Source organism: Procambarus clarkii, chromosome 32 (assembly GCF_040958095.1).
Source record: "Procambarus clarkii isolate CNS0578487 chromosome 32, FALCON_Pclarkii_2.0, whole genome shotgun sequence".
Lineage (NCBI taxonomy): Eukaryota > Metazoa > Arthropoda > Malacostraca > Decapoda > Cambaridae > Procambarus > Procambarus clarkii.
This window is the reverse complement of record NC_091181.1, coordinates 11,063,365-11,080,979: the sequence shown is the minus strand read 5'-3', so window position 1 is coordinate 11,080,979 and position 17,615 is coordinate 11,063,365. Positions and strand designations below refer to the sequence as shown.

The 17,615-nt window shown below is 40.4% G+C and overlaps 1 protein-coding gene across 1 annotated transcript in view; it reads left to right on the top strand.

The window, feature by feature from the left end:
- Positions 1–13,869, top strand: part of LOC123747452 (probable glutamate receptor) — a 128,849-nt gene extending 114,980 nt beyond the window's left edge. Inside the window, exons 10-11 of the mRNA XM_069334971.1 lie at positions 12,974–13,133; positions 13,369–13,869. Of these exons, the coding sequence (XP_069191072.1) occupies positions 12,974–13,133; positions 13,369–13,500 (292 nt within the window). The 3' untranslated portion in view covers positions 13,501–13,869. The remainder of the gene's footprint in view (positions 1–12,973; positions 13,134–13,368) is intronic.
- Positions 13,870–17,615: the final 3,746 nt, after the last annotated feature.

Below are 17,615 nucleotides of genomic sequence, written 5' to 3'. Positions count from 1 at the left end.
CAAGGCCCGATTTGCCTAATAAGCCAAGTTTTCATGAATTAATTGTTTTTCGACTACCTAACCTACCTAACCTAACCTAACCTAACTTTTTCGGCTACCTAACCTAACCTATAAAGATAGGTTAGGTTAGGTTAGGTAGGGTTGGTTAGGTTCGGTCATATATCTACGTTAATTTTAACTCCAATTAAAAAAAATTTACTTCATATATAATGAAATGGATAGCTTTATCATTTCATAAGAAAAAAATTAGAGAAAATATATTAATTCAGGAAAACTTGGCTTATTAGGCAAATCGGGCCTTGCATAGTAGGCTGAGAAGTGCGTTCTGGCTACTAGGTACGACATATATATATATATATATATATATATATATATATATATATATATATATATATATATATATATCGTACCTAGTAGCCAGAACTCACTTTTTGGCCTACTATTCAAGGCCCGATTTGCCTAATAAGCCAAGTTTTCCTGAATTAATATGTTTTTTCTAATTTTTTTCTTATGAAATGATAAAGCTACCCATTTCATTATGTATGAGGTCAATTTTTTTATTGGAGTTAAAATTAACGTAGATATATGACCAAACCTAACCAACCCTACCTAACCTAACCTAACCTATCTTTATAGGTTAGGTTTGGTTAGGTAGCCGAAAAAGTTAGGTTAGGTTAGGTTAGGTAGGTTAGGTAGTCGAAAAACAATTAATTCATGAAAACTTGGCTTAATAGGCAAATCGGGCCTTGCATAGTAGGCTGAGAAGTGCGTTCTGGCTATTAGGTACGACATATATATATATATATATATATATATATATATATATATATATATATATATATATATATATATATATATATATATATATATATATATATATATATGTTTCATTGAATATGACCGCATATTCTGTATTTATTATTTTCTGGTTTAGGGCTTCTATCCCTCTAACTATTTTCTTAGCATCAGGGCTTAATTGAAATAGGAGTTCTCCAAAACTCATTTTCGTACTTTTAAGGTGAAGAAAAGAAGTGATTTACTATAGAGTGTATTACACTTATTTGTATAATTTGCACGACGTTTCGAACCTCCATGGTTCATTCTCAAGTGAACAGATCTTACAATACTAGTTGATTTTATACCCGCATTAGGTCAGGTGATAATACAATGAAGGTGAAAATATGGGGGGATACATAAGGGATAAACATAGGGGCTGCAGAACGCTTATTGGCCCATACGTGGCATCTCCTATCTAAACACAAAGATTAATCCAGTGTAATTGGCCTGTTATGTTGGACATTGTCTTCTGTGTTGGCATCGATATGTTCTTGTCTTGTCCTTACTCTCATGGTGGGTAGAGTAAATAGTTCCGTGATTTGGGTGTTCATGGTAGGTCGCTCTATTCTTATGTGAATTGCCTCAAGAATTTGTAATCTTCTTGAATCTTGGGTTTTGTCTATTATGCAAGTATTCTTGTTCAACATTTCTCTTGTTAGAGTAATGTCATGAGCTTGTCTCATGTGATTCCTAGGGGCACCAGATTGAAGATGGCATGTCAAACGCCTCGTCAGCTTGGTCGACGTCATACCTATGTACTTACATTGAAGGTTACATCCTTCGTGGGGGCAAGTGTACATGTATACAACGCTTGACTGCTGTAGAGGGTTCTCCGTCGGCTTCGGGCTGTTTTTGATAAGGAGTTCGGAAGTCTTCTTGGTTTTGTAGAATATTATCAGGTTTATGTTTTGGTTAGGAGAAGTGCTTTTTACTCCTTTACGGATTATTTCTTTCATTATTCTTTCCTCTTTTTTATGTTCACTGTGCATGGTTGATTTGTAATATAATTTTATTGGGGGTGTTGTGGTTTCCGTTCTAGGTTCTGAATTATACCAACGGTCCAAGTGTCTTCTTATAGCAGCGTTTATTTCCGCGTTGCTATATCCGTTGTTCACCAATACCTGAGTTACTCTTTCAAACTCTCTACTCACGTTGCTCCATTCAGAGCAGTGGGTAAGCGCTCGACGAATATAAGCATTGAGAACACTGGCTTTGTATCTTTGGGGGCACTCACTTCTACCGTTCAGGCATAATCCTATGTTGGTGGGCTTGGTATATACGTTGGTGCTTAAAGAGGTTCCTGTTTTTGTTATTAGTACATCCAAGAATGGCAGACTGTTATTTTCACTATTTTCATGTGTAAATCGGAGTACTGACTCTCTCTCTAGGTGTCTTTTTAGGTCAATTAGTTCATCTGAGTCTTTTACTATTACGAATATGTCATCTACATAACGGCAGTATACAGTTGGTTTTTGTCTGCTACTGAAGACCCTATCTTCGATGGTTCCCATATAAAAATTAGCAAATAAAACTCCTAAGGGGGAGCCCATTGCTACTCCGTCTATTTGTAAATACATGTCTCCTTGTGGACTGATGAAAGGGGCTTCCTTTGTACATGCTTCGAGAAGACTTTTCAAGTGTGGCTCAAGTATGTCTAATTTGAGGGTGCTCTCGTCTCTGTATACTCTGTCCAGTATCATTCCTATGGTTGTGTCGACTGGGACGTTGGTAAAAAGGGATTCAACGTCCAGGGAAGCGATGATTCCATCGGGCTGGGTAGATTTGATCAATTCTAGGAAATCTGCTGATGATTGTAGACTAAACTTACTTGGAGTGTATGGAGTTAGGAGTTCATTGAGTTTGTTTGCCAGGTGATAAGTTGGGGTTGGTATTTGGCTGATTATAGGGCGTAGTGGGTTACCTGGTTTATGCGTCTTAACATTGCCGTAGGCATATCCTAAGCCATAGTCGCCTTGAAGTTTATTGAAATGCACACTACCTTTCTTTGCGTTGATTGCTGTAATTGTTTTGTTTACTTTCCGCTTAAGGTCTTCTACGGGGTTCCTCGTGATTCGTTGAAATTTGGAGTCGTCACTTAGGATGTCGCTAATTTTGTTCATGTATTCATGGGTAGGAATCAATACATATGCTGCTGTTTTGTCGGCTTTTCTTATTGTTACGTCTTTCAGATTTTTTAGTTGTTTCGCTGCTTCTTTGAGTCGTGGGGTTAAGATTGTAGATGAATATGTTCCTCGTTTTTTCCCTGCTTCTGCAAGTAGTTCAGCTTGAAGTGTGTCAGTGGTGATGACTTTTTTGTTGTCTTCTAGCTTATGGATATCGTCCAGAAGCATTTCGATTTCCAGGCGTTTTTGATGCATCTTTGGTTTAGATAAGAATTGACAATTTAGACCAAGATTTAAGAGGTCTCGTTGGTCCTGGGTAAGATCATAAGAAGTCAGGTTAAAGTAGCCATCTTTAGGACGAGGGATTTTTAGCTGTCCACCGTTTAGGGATGTTAACTTACGGAGTGTCTTTGTTTCTACAAGAGTTTTATGTTGTTGTTTCAGGTTAAAAAGTTCACTGTTGATGGTTTGCTTGAGTTGGATAGGGATGTCGTACTGGGTCCATTTGTTTAACAGATGCTCCGCCTGCTCTATAAAGGTTTGGCTCTATAAAGGCAATTTCAATTAAGCCCAGATGCTAAGAAAATAGTTAGAGGGATAGAAGCCCTAAACCAGAAAATAATAAATACAGAATATGCGGTCATATTCAATGAAACATGTTTGAAAGAAAACCTGCTGCCAGTATACACCAATATAAACCCACATGACCCAGCAGTCCGCAATACAGAGTTTACCTATAGGTATAGGCAAGAGCTCATTCGACATCAACTAAACAAGAAGAAGGAAGCCCTCCAAACCTTTATAGAGCAGGCGGAGCATCTGTTAAACAAATGGACCCAGTACGACATCCCTATCCAACTCAAGCAAACCATCAACAGTGAACTTTTTAACCTGAAACAACAACATAAAACTCTTGTAGAAACAAAGACACTCCGTAAGTTAACATCCCTAAACGGTGGACAGCTAAAAATCCCTCGTCCTAAAGATGGCTACTTTAACCTGACTTCTTATGATCTTACCCAGGACCAACGAGACCTCTTAAATCTTGGTCTAAATTGTCAATTCTTATCTAAACCAAAGATGCATCAAAAACGCCTGGAAATCGAAATGCTTCTGGACGATATCCATAAGCTAGAAGACAACAAAAAAGTCATCACCACTGACACACTTCAAGCTGAACTACTTGCAGAAGCAGGGAAAAAACGAGGAACATATTCATCTACAATCTTAACCCCACGACTCAAAGAAGCAGCGAAACAACTAAAAAATCTGAAAGACGTAACAATAAGAAAAGCCGACAAAACAGCAGCATATGTATTGATTCCTACCCATGAATACATGAACAAAATTAGCGACATCCTAAGTGACGACTCCAAATTTCAACGAATCACGAGGAACCCCGTAGAAGACCTTAAGCGGAAAGTAAACAAAACAATTACAGCAATCAACGCAAAGAAAGGTAGTGTGCATTTCAATAAACTTCAAGGCGACTATGGCTTAGGATATGCCTACGGCAATGTTAAGACGCATAAACCAGGTAACCCACTACGCCCTATAATCAGCCAAATACCAACCCCAACTTATCACCTGGCAAACAAACTCAATGAACTCCTAACTCCATACACTCCAAGTAAGTTTAGTCTACAATCATCAGCAGATTTCCTAGAATTGATCAAATCTACCCAGCCCGATGGAATCATCGCTTCCCTGGACGTTGAATCCCTTTTTACCAACGTCCCAGTCGACACAACCATAGGAATGATACTGGACAGAGTATACAGAGACGAGAGCACCCCCAAATTAGACATACTTGAGCCACACTTGAAAAGTCTTCTCGAAGCATGTACAAAGGAAGCCCCTTTCATCAGTCCACAAGGAGACATGTATTTACAAATAGACGGAGTAGCAATGGGCTCCCCCTTAGGAGTTTTATTTGCTAATTTTTATATGGGAACCATCGAAGATAGGGTCTTCAGTAGCAGACAAAAACCAACTGTATACTGCCGTTATGTAGATGACATATTCGTAATAGTAAAAGACTCAGATGAACTAATTGACCTAAAAAGACACCTAGAGAGAGAGTCAGTACTCCGATTTACACATGAAAATAGTGAAAATAACAGTCTGCCATTCTTGGATGTACTAATAACAAAAACAGGAACCTCTTTAAGCACCAACGTATATACCAAGCCCACCAACATAGGATTATGCCTGAACGGTAGAAGTGAGTGCCCCCAAAGATACAAAGCCAGTGTTCTCAATGCTTATATTCGTCGAGCGCTTACCCACTGCTCTGAATGGAGCAACGTGAGTAGAGAGTTTGAAAGAGTAACTCAGGTATTGGTGAACAACGGATATAGCAACGCGGAAATAAACGCTGCTATAAGAAGACACTTGGACCGTTGGTATAATTCAGAACCTAGAACAGAAACCACAACACCCCCAATAAAATTATATTACAAATCAACCATGCACAGTGAACATATAAAAGAGGAAAGAATAATGAAAGAAATAATCCGTAAAGGAGTAAAAAGCACTACTCCTAACCAAAACATAAACCTGATAATATTCTACAAAACCAAGAAGACTTCCGAACTCCTTATCAAAAACAGCCCGAAGCCGACGGAGAACCCTCTACAGCAGTCAAGCGTTGTATACATGTACACTTGCCCCCACGAAGGATGTAACCTTCAATGTAAGTACATAGGTATGACGTCGACCAAGCTGACGAGGCGTTTGACATGCCATCTTCAATCTGGTGCCCCTAGGAATCACATGAGACAAGCCCATGACATTACTCTAACAAGAGAAATGTTGAACAAGAATACTTGCATAATAGACAAAACCCAAGATTCAAGAAGATTACAAATTCTTGAGGCAATTCACATAAGAATAGAGCGACCTACCATGAACACCCAAATCACGGAACTATTTACTCTACCCACCATGAGAGTAAGGACAAGACAAGAACATATCGATGCCAACACAGAAGACAATGTCCAACATAACAGGCCAATTACACTGGATTAATCTTTGTGTTTAGATAGGAGATGCCTCGTATGGGCCAATAAGCCTTCTGCAGCCCCTATGTTTATCCCTTATGTATCCCCCCATGTTTTCACCTTCATTGCATTATCACCTGACCTAATGCGGGTATAAAATCAACTAGTATTGTAAGATCTGTTCACTTGAGAATGAACCATGGAGGTTCGAAACGTCGTGCAAATTATACAAATAAGTGTAATACCCTCTATAGTAAATCACTTCTTTTCTTCACCTTAAAAGTACGAAAATGAGTTTTGGAGAACTCCTATTTCAATTAAGCCCTGATGCTAAGAAAATAGTTAGAGGGATAGAAGCCCTAAACCAGAAAATAATAAATACAGAATATGCGGTCATATTCAATGAAACATGTTTGAAAGAAAACCTGCTGCCAGTATACACCAATATATATATATATATATATATATATATATATATATATATATATATATATATATATATATATATATATATATATATATATATATATATATATATATATATATATGTCGTACCTAGTAGCCAGAACGCACTTCTCAGCCTAATATGCAAGACCAAATTTGCCTAATAAGCCAAGTTTTCCTCAATTAATATATTTTCTCATATTTTTTTCTTATGAAATGATAAAGCTACCCATTTCATTATGTATGATGTCAATTTTTTTTATTGGAGTTAAAATTAACGTAGATATATGACCAAACCTAACCAACCCTACCTAACCTAACCTAACCTATCTTTATAGGTTAGGTTAGGTTAGGTAGCCGAAAAAGTTAGGTTAGGTTAGGTAGGTTAGGTAGTCGAAAAACAATAATTCATGAAAACTTGGCTTACTAGGCAAATTTGGCCTTGCATAGTAGGCTGAGAAGTGAGTTCTGGCTACTAGGTACGACATATATATATATATATATATATATATATATATATATATATATATATATATATATATATATATATATATATATATATATATATATATATATATATATATTGGTGAAGGTGATAACATATTGGTGAAGGTGTAATTGCGTATTGTTTATAACCCCCCCCCCCCCACCCCTGATTCCTTACACTGTTACTTGCTGCTGCCAATTCCTGAAAATTAACCTTCGACTTGAGGTTAATTTAAGGATAGGATAAGGAAGAAGAGGTTATATGATACGTTAACAGAAAAAAACCCGGTTACTGGGCCTAGCTGGCTGTAACATTGTGCTACAGGGTCTACTTGCATATCATAGTGCAACAAGGTGTACTTGTGGGAACCGACCTGTGAGATTTATATTTATTTAATTTATATGAATTTATATTTATGTTAATTTATATACTTCGATAGCAATTTGTATAATGATAAGTGGACTGTATTTCTGCAATAATCTCAATCTCACAAATCGATCCTCTACACATTAGGGGGGGTTATTAAATTAATATATATGCAGCCAATCAAACTACAGTAACTACATACATTGAAGAGGTTCCTTATCTTATAGTACAGCAGGTTAGTCCACCAGGTATAACTAGGGTGTAGACACCAAATTATCCTCTTTGAGGTAGCTTCCATATCACCCAGTAACTGGTGCACAAATCTTGCTTCCTGGTCTTGACCTGTCAAAAGTGCGCTAGCTGTGAAGCCAGAATCCTATATATGACAAGTATTTCAGAGAAAACTGTACGTGGAACATGAAGACCTGGCTTAATTACCTTTAGTTTGAGGCTTCCACGTGATCTAACCGGGTCACCCTATATCCTGACATTAATGGCCATAAATGATAGATAATGGGTTTCGGAAAGAACACTTAACTTGATTTGTTGACAGCGTGTTGACAGATGGTACACCTTTGGTATCCATAACACTACGTCCAAGTAAAATTAACAGGAGCCGAATTTGCTCCCGTGTGAGCCTCTGGTCTCAATAATGGCTGCATCTAACACTCCATACTATTGACGTTACTGGCCGACATTGTCCAGATATGATAGGAGCTAAATTTGCTCCACACGTCTCGGAGGTGACACAACAATGGCTGTTTAACACTCCATACTATTGACGTTACTGGCCGACATTGTCCAGATATGATAGGAGCTAAATTTGCTCCACACGTCTCGGAGGTGACACAACAATGGCTCCCCCCTTCCTCACTCTCGCCTGGCCTACTTTGTCCAGATTTCAGAAAGTGATAGAAGGGTCACATTTACTCTACTTTACTACTGATAATTAAATTAATTTATATAAGATGTTTTATGATGGTAAAGTCCAAAGACTAATGTATTTAAGAATAATTCCCACAATAGTAGGTGGTGAATTATAATAGTATGTGGTGATGATATCCCGTTTTCTTTAGACGGTAATTCCACTACAAGTTACGTTTTCTATGGGTTAACTTGTTTATACAACACAGCTATTATCTGTCTGTATGATATATTAAATGGTGTCGGATTTTCCGACAGTACTTACATATTATAATGCCACATGGTGCACTTACATATTATAATGCGACATGGTGCACTTACATAATATTGTGCAACATGGTACATTTACATAATATTGTGCAACATGGTGCACTTACATAATATTGTGTAACATGGTAAACTTACATATTATAGTGCAACATGGTACATTTACATATTATTGTGCAACATGGTGTACTTGCATATCATAGTGCAGCATGGTGTACTTACATAATATTGTGTAACATGGTGCACTTACATATTATAGTGCAGCATGGTGTACTTGCATATCATAGTGCAGCATGGTGTACTTACATAATATTGTGTAACATGGTGCACTTACATATTATAGTGCAACATGGTGCACTTACACAAGCCTGCTCCCTGACAGGCGCCTCGGAGCCCAGAACAAGGCTCTAGAGAAGAGGTGTTTGGGTGAGCTGACGCAGTTGAAACTGATGGCCACTTTCACCAGCTGGGGTCACCAGCAGGGGACCTCAGCTGGTGGCCCCTTCGGTCTGCAGCCTCCATTAGGACGAGATAAATATTAGCCAACCTTGTTCGTTGTCAGTTTATAACACAGTTCGTCAGCTTCACCTGAATGGTAGTTGGTCGTCTCGTCAGGACGACCTCCACCGGTTCCGCAGTTTGTTTCCCAAAGATTAATTTTGTTAATTGAATGTCTCTGGACTTAAAGGCAGGTAAGGTCGAGTATTAGAAGCTTTCCCAGAGCCACAAGATAGGAGCAAATAATAGCTTCTTGAAGTGTAAAAAGATATATTGAAACTAATATTACAATACCCTGCAAGGTTATCCTTCTAAGTCATTCATAAATAAATATCTACATAAATGCAGGTTAACTAGAAGAGAAGGGAACTTTAAAGGGAAAGTGCCGAACCATTACGATTATAAAGCACTTGGAAGGGGTCAGGATAAGGATTTGGGATGGGAATGCAGAAATTAATGGTGCCTAACCATTTGGACGGTAGGGGATTGAACACCGACCTGCAAGAAGCGAGACTGTCGCTCAACCGTCCTGCCCAAGTGGTTGGGTAACAAGTTAACTGAAATCATCTGGGCTTCAGACGGGTTGCAATTTCGTTGCCTCGAATATACAGCTGTTTCACACTTTCAAACAGCTCCCTGTACACTCCACAACAGTATATTGTCTTCTCCTGGCCACCAAAATTTCATCTTCGTCAAACTATTATGTAAATTATACATATATAAACATGATAATATTATCAGCAGTAATATATGAGAAATAGTAATTAATGTAACATATTCTTCTCACTCAAATATTGTCTCTTGCAATCCAAATATTAGAAGATATTACGTGCTCATTTAATGCATCAATTGTCAGCTCTCAACTTTATCAATGATGTAAATAATCACCTAAACATTAATACTGAATGTTTAAGCTATATAAATAAAAATGGAAATGTTAGTCTGTTCTACATCGCTAATCTCCAAAAGTTCTTCACCGATTGCTTTGGAATGTTCACACAACGTTACATTAACATACGAGCGTGTTTTTATACATACTATATAGATGTCACGTCTGTGACAGATAAAAACATTCTTTTGTGAAACGCTGTGTTTTTCATGTGAGTTTTCATGTGAGGGGAAATCTCCAAAACCTCCTTTCCAATTGCTTTGAAATTTTGACACAACGTTGCATTCAAATACACACGACTTTTTATATACCTACAATATACATGCCACACCTGTGACAGGTAAGAACATGTATTTTTTTAAAAACAGCGCCATCTGTTGGATCTGAGAGCAACGCATGCTGTAATCTCCAAATGTTCTTCAGCTTATAGCTTTGAAATTTTGACAAAATGTTCGTTTCCCACATATTTTTATATACCTACTATATAGATGCCACACCTCTGACAAGTAAAAACATGCTTCTTTTTAAAAACAGCGCCATTTTTTGCACGTAAAAGCAACACATGCTGTACTAAATATGTTACGATTCCATTTAAATGTTTCCAATTGCATTTATAAATTGAATTTTCATAAATGCCGATATATTTTCATTTTGATTTAATTATTTTGTCTGACCTTGCATGGCAATTTAGCTGTGTTGTTTACCATTCCGTTCATTTCATGTGTATGGTTTATTTTTTTTATTTTTTCATTGTTTTTCATTTCTTTTTTTTTTACTATTCTTATTTTTTCGTGAAAAGAACATCAGATCATTTGATGTTCCCATTTTTCTGATTGGAACATCAGATCATTTAGGAATGCATCGGACGAGCAAGTGAGGAATGATGGGGAGGACGAGGGGACAGGAGTGGGGGATGGGGAGTGGTGAGGACGAGGGGACGGGGGAGGATGGGTAATGGGAGGGAGGACGAGTGGACGGGGGAGTGGGGGGATGGTGGAGACGAGGGGACAGGAGAGTGGAGAATGGTGGGGAGGACGGTGGGACAGGGGAGAGTTGCTGTGGCTCGCGTGGCAGGGTGCAGCTAGATAATAATAAACATTAAGCAACATGCTTACGAAATTGTTATTTTCCTGGCTTGTGATGTCATTGGCATCGGCTCCTCACGCCTAACACAACCTAAATATACTTCCTTCGGAACTACCTTGAACTTGTCACGAGTAGACAACCACACACTCGACTAAATTATTAGCTATTGTATTGTCTAACAGGCAGCCGTACTTGTAGCTCCGACGTGTTTCCAAGCAACTATATAAGCCGAGATCCTTATGGGTTTCCAAGTAACCCATAAGGATCTCGGACGAGATCCTTATGGGTTACAACCGACAGCATCTTGATGTCCAGATAACAGACCACCAACTCCTCCATTGGATTGACAGTCACGGCTCACACCGATGACTCACAATATTCGTACTACCTCCTTTTGCACATCTGAGGATTGATTGTTGCCGCCGGAGGCGACTAGTTTATTGTGGACTAGTAGTCCTTTGTCGGACATATTGAATCACTTGATGCATTCTTCTCTTCGGTCATACATAAGCTTGGAGATCTCGTCGTCCACTTGTCCAGAGCATTCCACAGGCTGCCGCAACAATGCACATCGGGTTAGCTCGCTTTGGCCGTCGAAGTTGCCGGTCCACTCAGCTTTCGTTGCAAAGCTCAAACGAATATCATCTATCGAACTCAGCTCCTGGGATCCCACACGTTGTTGGACATCACCACAGTACTTTATCGTCTGTCTGACAACAACTGCTAGAGTTTGGTGAGACACCCCCGGCTGGTGAGGAACAGCGGTTGGAAGGGCGCCTCACACACGAGTGAGGAGCACACATGAGTAAGGAACACACACGAGTGAAGAACAAACAAGAGTGAGGAACACACGTGAGTGAGGAACACACATGTGTGAGGAACACACATGAGTGAGGAACACACATGTGTGAGGAACACACATGAGTGAGGAACACACATGTGTGAGGAACAAACAAGTGTGAGGAGCACACGTGTGTGAGTGCTGTGCTTGGGTCAATCGCTGTGCCTCTTTGCAAGACATCTTAACCTCTGCCGTGCGCTGATTAGTTCCCACTCACGATAATTTAAACTGTCTCCCTAACAATGTCATGGCCATGTCACCTGCTGACGGTGGGAATTTGTCCACATATCCTCGTACCGCCCAGTCCTTTATGACATAATTCAACTCAATAACCAGAAACTCGCCTTCACTATGGCTCTCCCTATGGTCGGCCAGGTTTATCTCGAGGGTATGAAGAAATAAATTTGCAAAGGAAGCAACTTCCAAAATTTGAGCCAACCCACAAACTTGAAAACGATGAACAGCTCGTGGAGAGTAGAGTCAACAGGTTTGGGTAGCACCTCCTGGGGTGTAGAGTCAACAGGTTTGGTAGCATCTCCTGGAGAGTAAAGTCAACAGGTTTGGGTAGCATCTCCTGGAGAGTAAAGTCAACAGGTTTGGTAGCATCTCATGGAGAGTAAAGTCAACAGGTTTGGGTAACATCTCCTGGAGAGTAAAGTCCACACTAACAGGAGAACAGTCCCTGTGACCGAGGTAATGGATTAGAAAGTTCAGTATAACAGTAGTGAAAGCAACACGAATGTAAAACACATTATAAATGATTTAATCAGGCTTTAAAACTGTCCAGGATTTGCTGAATTATGATATTTTTAATATCTTTGAAGAGGAATAATGTCAAACATTGCAATAGCGAAGTGATTATTTGAGCAGCAAATCTACTCACAATATTACAATGTAGTGGCTCACAGAGAGCATAGTAGTGCTCCAATGTTCTAGGGAAAACTGTATATTAGTATGTGTATGTGGGCCTTTGTATGAGCACAGACATGTCATCCCTTCAACTCACTTATGTCAACTTTATCCACATGCAGATAATAGTAAGACGTTCTTTTAATAAATTTCTGAATGTAATACTTACCAACTTTGACCTACAAGTGTGAAGCGATAGCTTAATTTATTTGAACCTCAGTAATATGCCGTCAAATAATTTTGCCGTGACATAAATTGGAATAATGAGGAGATTAAACTAACTAAAGCTTCTTGTTTTAGGAGAGGTGCACCATTCTTGTCTAGCTTCCGTCAAGTGTTGTCCAGACTGGAAGATGCTGGCATAATAGATCACTGGACTCAGGAGGTAATAACAAGGAGAGTGAGGGAGAACAGAGAGTCCCAGTCCTTGGACCCTCCAGGTATTCATGACTCAGCACAGGTTAGTATACACTCTGCCTCACTCAGCCATGAATATAATAATATGTATGGTTTATAATTGGCCAATTATATTTTCTTAAAAGTTTTTTATATATGTGCATTCGTATTTATTCAGTTGAAAGTGCTCGTATTCATGTTGCAGCGTATCGAAGGCTTTACATATTGAGATGAGCGTGTTTGAATAAATGTTTACAAAAGTTTGATGACTTCTAGACCGATAATGACACCTTCAACAGGGCCGCACGAAAGTGGTACTTGGACTACATCATCTACAGGGCGCCTTCTACCTGCTGCTACTTGGCGCTGGTATTGCCTCCCTCACCCTACTGGGGGAGAACCTCACCATCTGCTGCTCCTCGCCTTGGTAACACCCACCCCAGCGACCCTAGAATTCACACCAAGAATGTTGGTGCTGGACCACGGCGTCACCTTCTTCACGCTGCAGTGGGAGACCCTCACACTGCTGACGAGACCCCTCACCCTACTGGGGAGAACCTTACCCTGCTGGCAAGACCCCTCACCCTACTGGGGAGAACCTTACCCTGCTGGCAAGACCCCTCACCCTGCTGGGGAGACCCTCACTCTGCTGAGGAGACCCCTCACCCTGCTGGGGAGACCCCTCACCCTGCTGGGGAGACCCACACCCTGCTGGGGAGACCCTCACCCTGCTGGTAAGACCCCCTCACCCTGCTGCGGAGACCCTCACCCCTGCTGGGGGAGAACCTCACCCTGCTGGCAAGACCCCCTCACCCTGCTGCGGAGACCCTCACCCCTGCTGGGGGAGAACCTATCCCTCCTGGGGGAGAACCTCACCCTGCTGGCAAGACCCCCTCACCCTGCTGGGGGAGAACCTCACCCTGCTGGGGGAGAACCTCACCCTGCTGGGGGAGAACCTCACCCTGCTGGGGGAGAACCTCACCCTGCTGGGGGAGAACCTCACCCTGCTGGGGGAGAACCTCACCCTGCTGGGGGAGAACCTCACCCTGCTGGGGGAGCACCTCACCCTGCTGGGGGAGCACCTCACCCTGCTGGGGAAGAACCTCACCCTGCTGGGGAAGAACCTCACCCTGCTGGGGAAGAACCTCACCCTGCTGGGGGAGAACCTCACCCTGCTGGGGGAGCACCTCACCCTGCTGGGGGAGAACCTCACCCTGCTGGGGGAGAACCTCACCCTGCTGGGGGAGCACCTCACCCTGCTGGGGGAGAACCTCACCCTGCTGGGGGAGAACCTCACCCTGCTGGGGGAGAACCTCACCCTGCTGGGGGAGAACTTCACCCTGCTGGGGGAGAACCTCACCCTGCTGGGGGAGCACCTCACCCTGCTGGGGGAGCACCTCACCCTGCGGGGGGAGCACCTCACCCTGCTGGGGGAGCACCTCACCCTGCTGGGGGAGCACCTCACCCTGCTGGGGGAGAACCTCACCCTGCTGGGGGAGCACCTCACCCTGCTGGGGGAGCACCTCACCCTGCTGGGGGAGCACCTCACCCTGCTGGGGGAGAACCACTTCTACTGCTCATCTTGTGTTATTGCTCAGACCTGATACACAGTTGTTCATCATAAAAACCTTCACTAGTAATAGACACATGAATAATCTAATATTATTTGAAAGGGCAATCGATTCCTCCATTACTGTATTGCGTTGCTTTTCATCTGGCTCCTGAGTCTAGACAGAGAGTGTTTACCGATGTCAGGTATAATAAAATAAAGGCTGAGCAGTTGAATTAAGACGTTCTCAAGTTGCGAGGAGCGTTCCTTTCATAGGGTCTTACCAAAGTAGTCAAACTAAAACTAATCCTAGTTACCAGAGTAGTCAAACCAAAACTAATCCCCCTTACCAGAGGTGTCAAACCAAAACTAACCAACCTTACCTAAGAGGTGAAACCATAACTAACCCAACTTACCAAAGTGATCAAACCATAACCAACCAACCTTACCAAAGGGCCCCACATCCACTAAGGAACAACTCCTGTGAACATATACAATGTTCAGTATTTCATAAAACCTCTCAGTGGAAACCCAGATAAATGTCATATTAGGCAACTGCCAGGTTTTGGTCTCACAGCAGGAGTTTAACTATATATATTAAAATGAATGTACAAAACTATTAGTCTATATAAATAAAAATGGAAATGTTTGTTTGTTCAAAATCACTAATCTCCAAAAGTTCTTTGCTGATTGCTTTGAAATTATCATACAACGTTCCATTCGCATCCGAGCAGGTTTTTATATATATACTATATAGATGACTCGTTTGTGTGGGGAAAAAAATTTTTTTTAAACTTTTTTAATGTGTTTTTTACGTGAGGGAAATCTTCAAATCCTCTTTACCGATTGCTTAGAAATTTTGACACAACGTTGCATTTGTTTTTATATACCTACTAAATACATGCCTCACGAGTGACAGGAATAAACATGCGTTTTTTGAAAAACAACGCCATCAGTTGAACGTAAGAGCAACACATGCTGTAATCTCCAAAAGTTCTTCACCGATTACATTGAAATTTTAACACAATATTCCATTCAAATACGTGTGTGTTTTTATATACATAATATATAGATGCAACACCAGTTACAGGTAAAAACATGCTTAAAAAAAAAACTCACCATCTGTTGCATGTAAAAGCAACACACACTCTACTAAATATGTTACGATTCCATTTCAATGTTTCTGATTGAATTGATAAATAGAATTTTCATAGGTTTTGATTTATTTTCATTTTGATTTAACAATTTTGAGTGGCATTGCGTTGGAATTGAGCTGTGTTGTTTACCATACCGTTCATTACATGAGCATAAGTATAGATGCCATACCTGTGGCAGGTAAAACAATGTTTAATAAAAAAAACAGTGCTATCTGTTGCACGTAAGAGCAACACATGCTATTCTAAATGTGTTACAATTCCAATTCAGTGTTTCCGATGGTGTTGATAAATTGAATTTTCATAGATTTCGGTATATTTTCATTTTGATTTAATTATTTTTTTTTGTGACATTGCCTTGGAATTGAGCTCTGTTGTTCACTATACCGTGCATTTTGTTAGTATAGTTTATATTTTAATATTTTCATTGTTTTCATTTCATTTTTTTGACTACTTATTTGTCAGTGATGGGAACATCAGATCATTTTATGTTCTCAATTTTCTGGAAGGAATATTATATCATTTAGGAATGCATCGAATGAGGGAGTGGGGAAGACGAGGGAACAGAAGAAGGGGGGGTAATGGTGGGAAGAGCGAGGGCATGGGGGAGTTGGGGACGAGGGGATGGGGGAAATGGAGAATGGTTGAGAGGGCAAAAGGACAAGGGAGTGGGGGATGGTGGGAAGGAAGTGGGGGACAGAGAAGGGGGGAATGGTGGGGAGGACGAGGGGACAGTGGAGTGGAGAATGGTGGGGGGGGGGACGAAGAGATGGTGGAGTGGGGAATGGTTGGAAGGACGAGGGGGACAGGGGAGTGGGGAATGGTTAGGAGGACAAGGGGACGGGGGGTGGGGGAATGATATGGAGGACTGGGGGAAAGGGGATAGTTGCTGTGACTCAGCAACCACAGCAACGCGTGGCCGGGTACTGCTAGTTTTCTATATAAATAAAAATGTAAATGTTCGTTTGTTCAAAATCGCTAATCTCCGAAAGTTCTTCATCAATTGTTTTGAAATTTTCACACAATGTTCCATTTCCATCCGAGCGGGTTATTATATACATACTATATCGATATCACGTCTGTGATGGGAAAAACATGCTTTTTTACAAAACTGTGTTTTTCATGTGTGGAAAATCGTTGAAACCTCTTTACCGATTGCTTTGAAATTTTGACACAACATTGCATTGGAATAGACGAGTGTTTTTGTATACCTGTTATATACATGCCACACCTGTGACAAGAAAAAACATGCTTTTTTGAAAAACAGCGCCATCTGTAGAATGCAGGAGCAAAACTCGCTTTAATCTCCAAAAGTTCCTCACCGATTGCTTTGAAATTTTAACACAACCTTTCATTCGAATACGTGCGTGTTTTTATATAACTACTGTGTAGATGCCACACCTCCGACAGGTAAAAACATTTTTTTTAAGCAGCGCCATCTGTTGCATGGTTAGACCAACACAAGCTATATAAAATATGTTAGAAGATTCCATTCAATATTTCTGATTGCATTGAAAAATTGAATTTTCATAGATTTTGATTTATTTTGATTTTTATTTAATTATTTTGTGTGACATTGCGTTGGAATTGAGCTGTGTTGTTTACCATACCATTCATTTCGTGGGTATAGTTTACTTGTTTCTTTTTTCATTTCGTTTTTTAACTGTTCTTATTTTTTCAGTGCAATTGGTTGTGAAATTGAGCTGTGTCGATTGATCTGAATTTGAAATTAAATATTTGGTTAGTATTTTTTGTTTTTGTTTTAAAAACCTGAAAATGGACAACACGATTATTTCACAGCTGCAAATGTGCAACAAACAGCCATGAATCCACCGGCTACAGC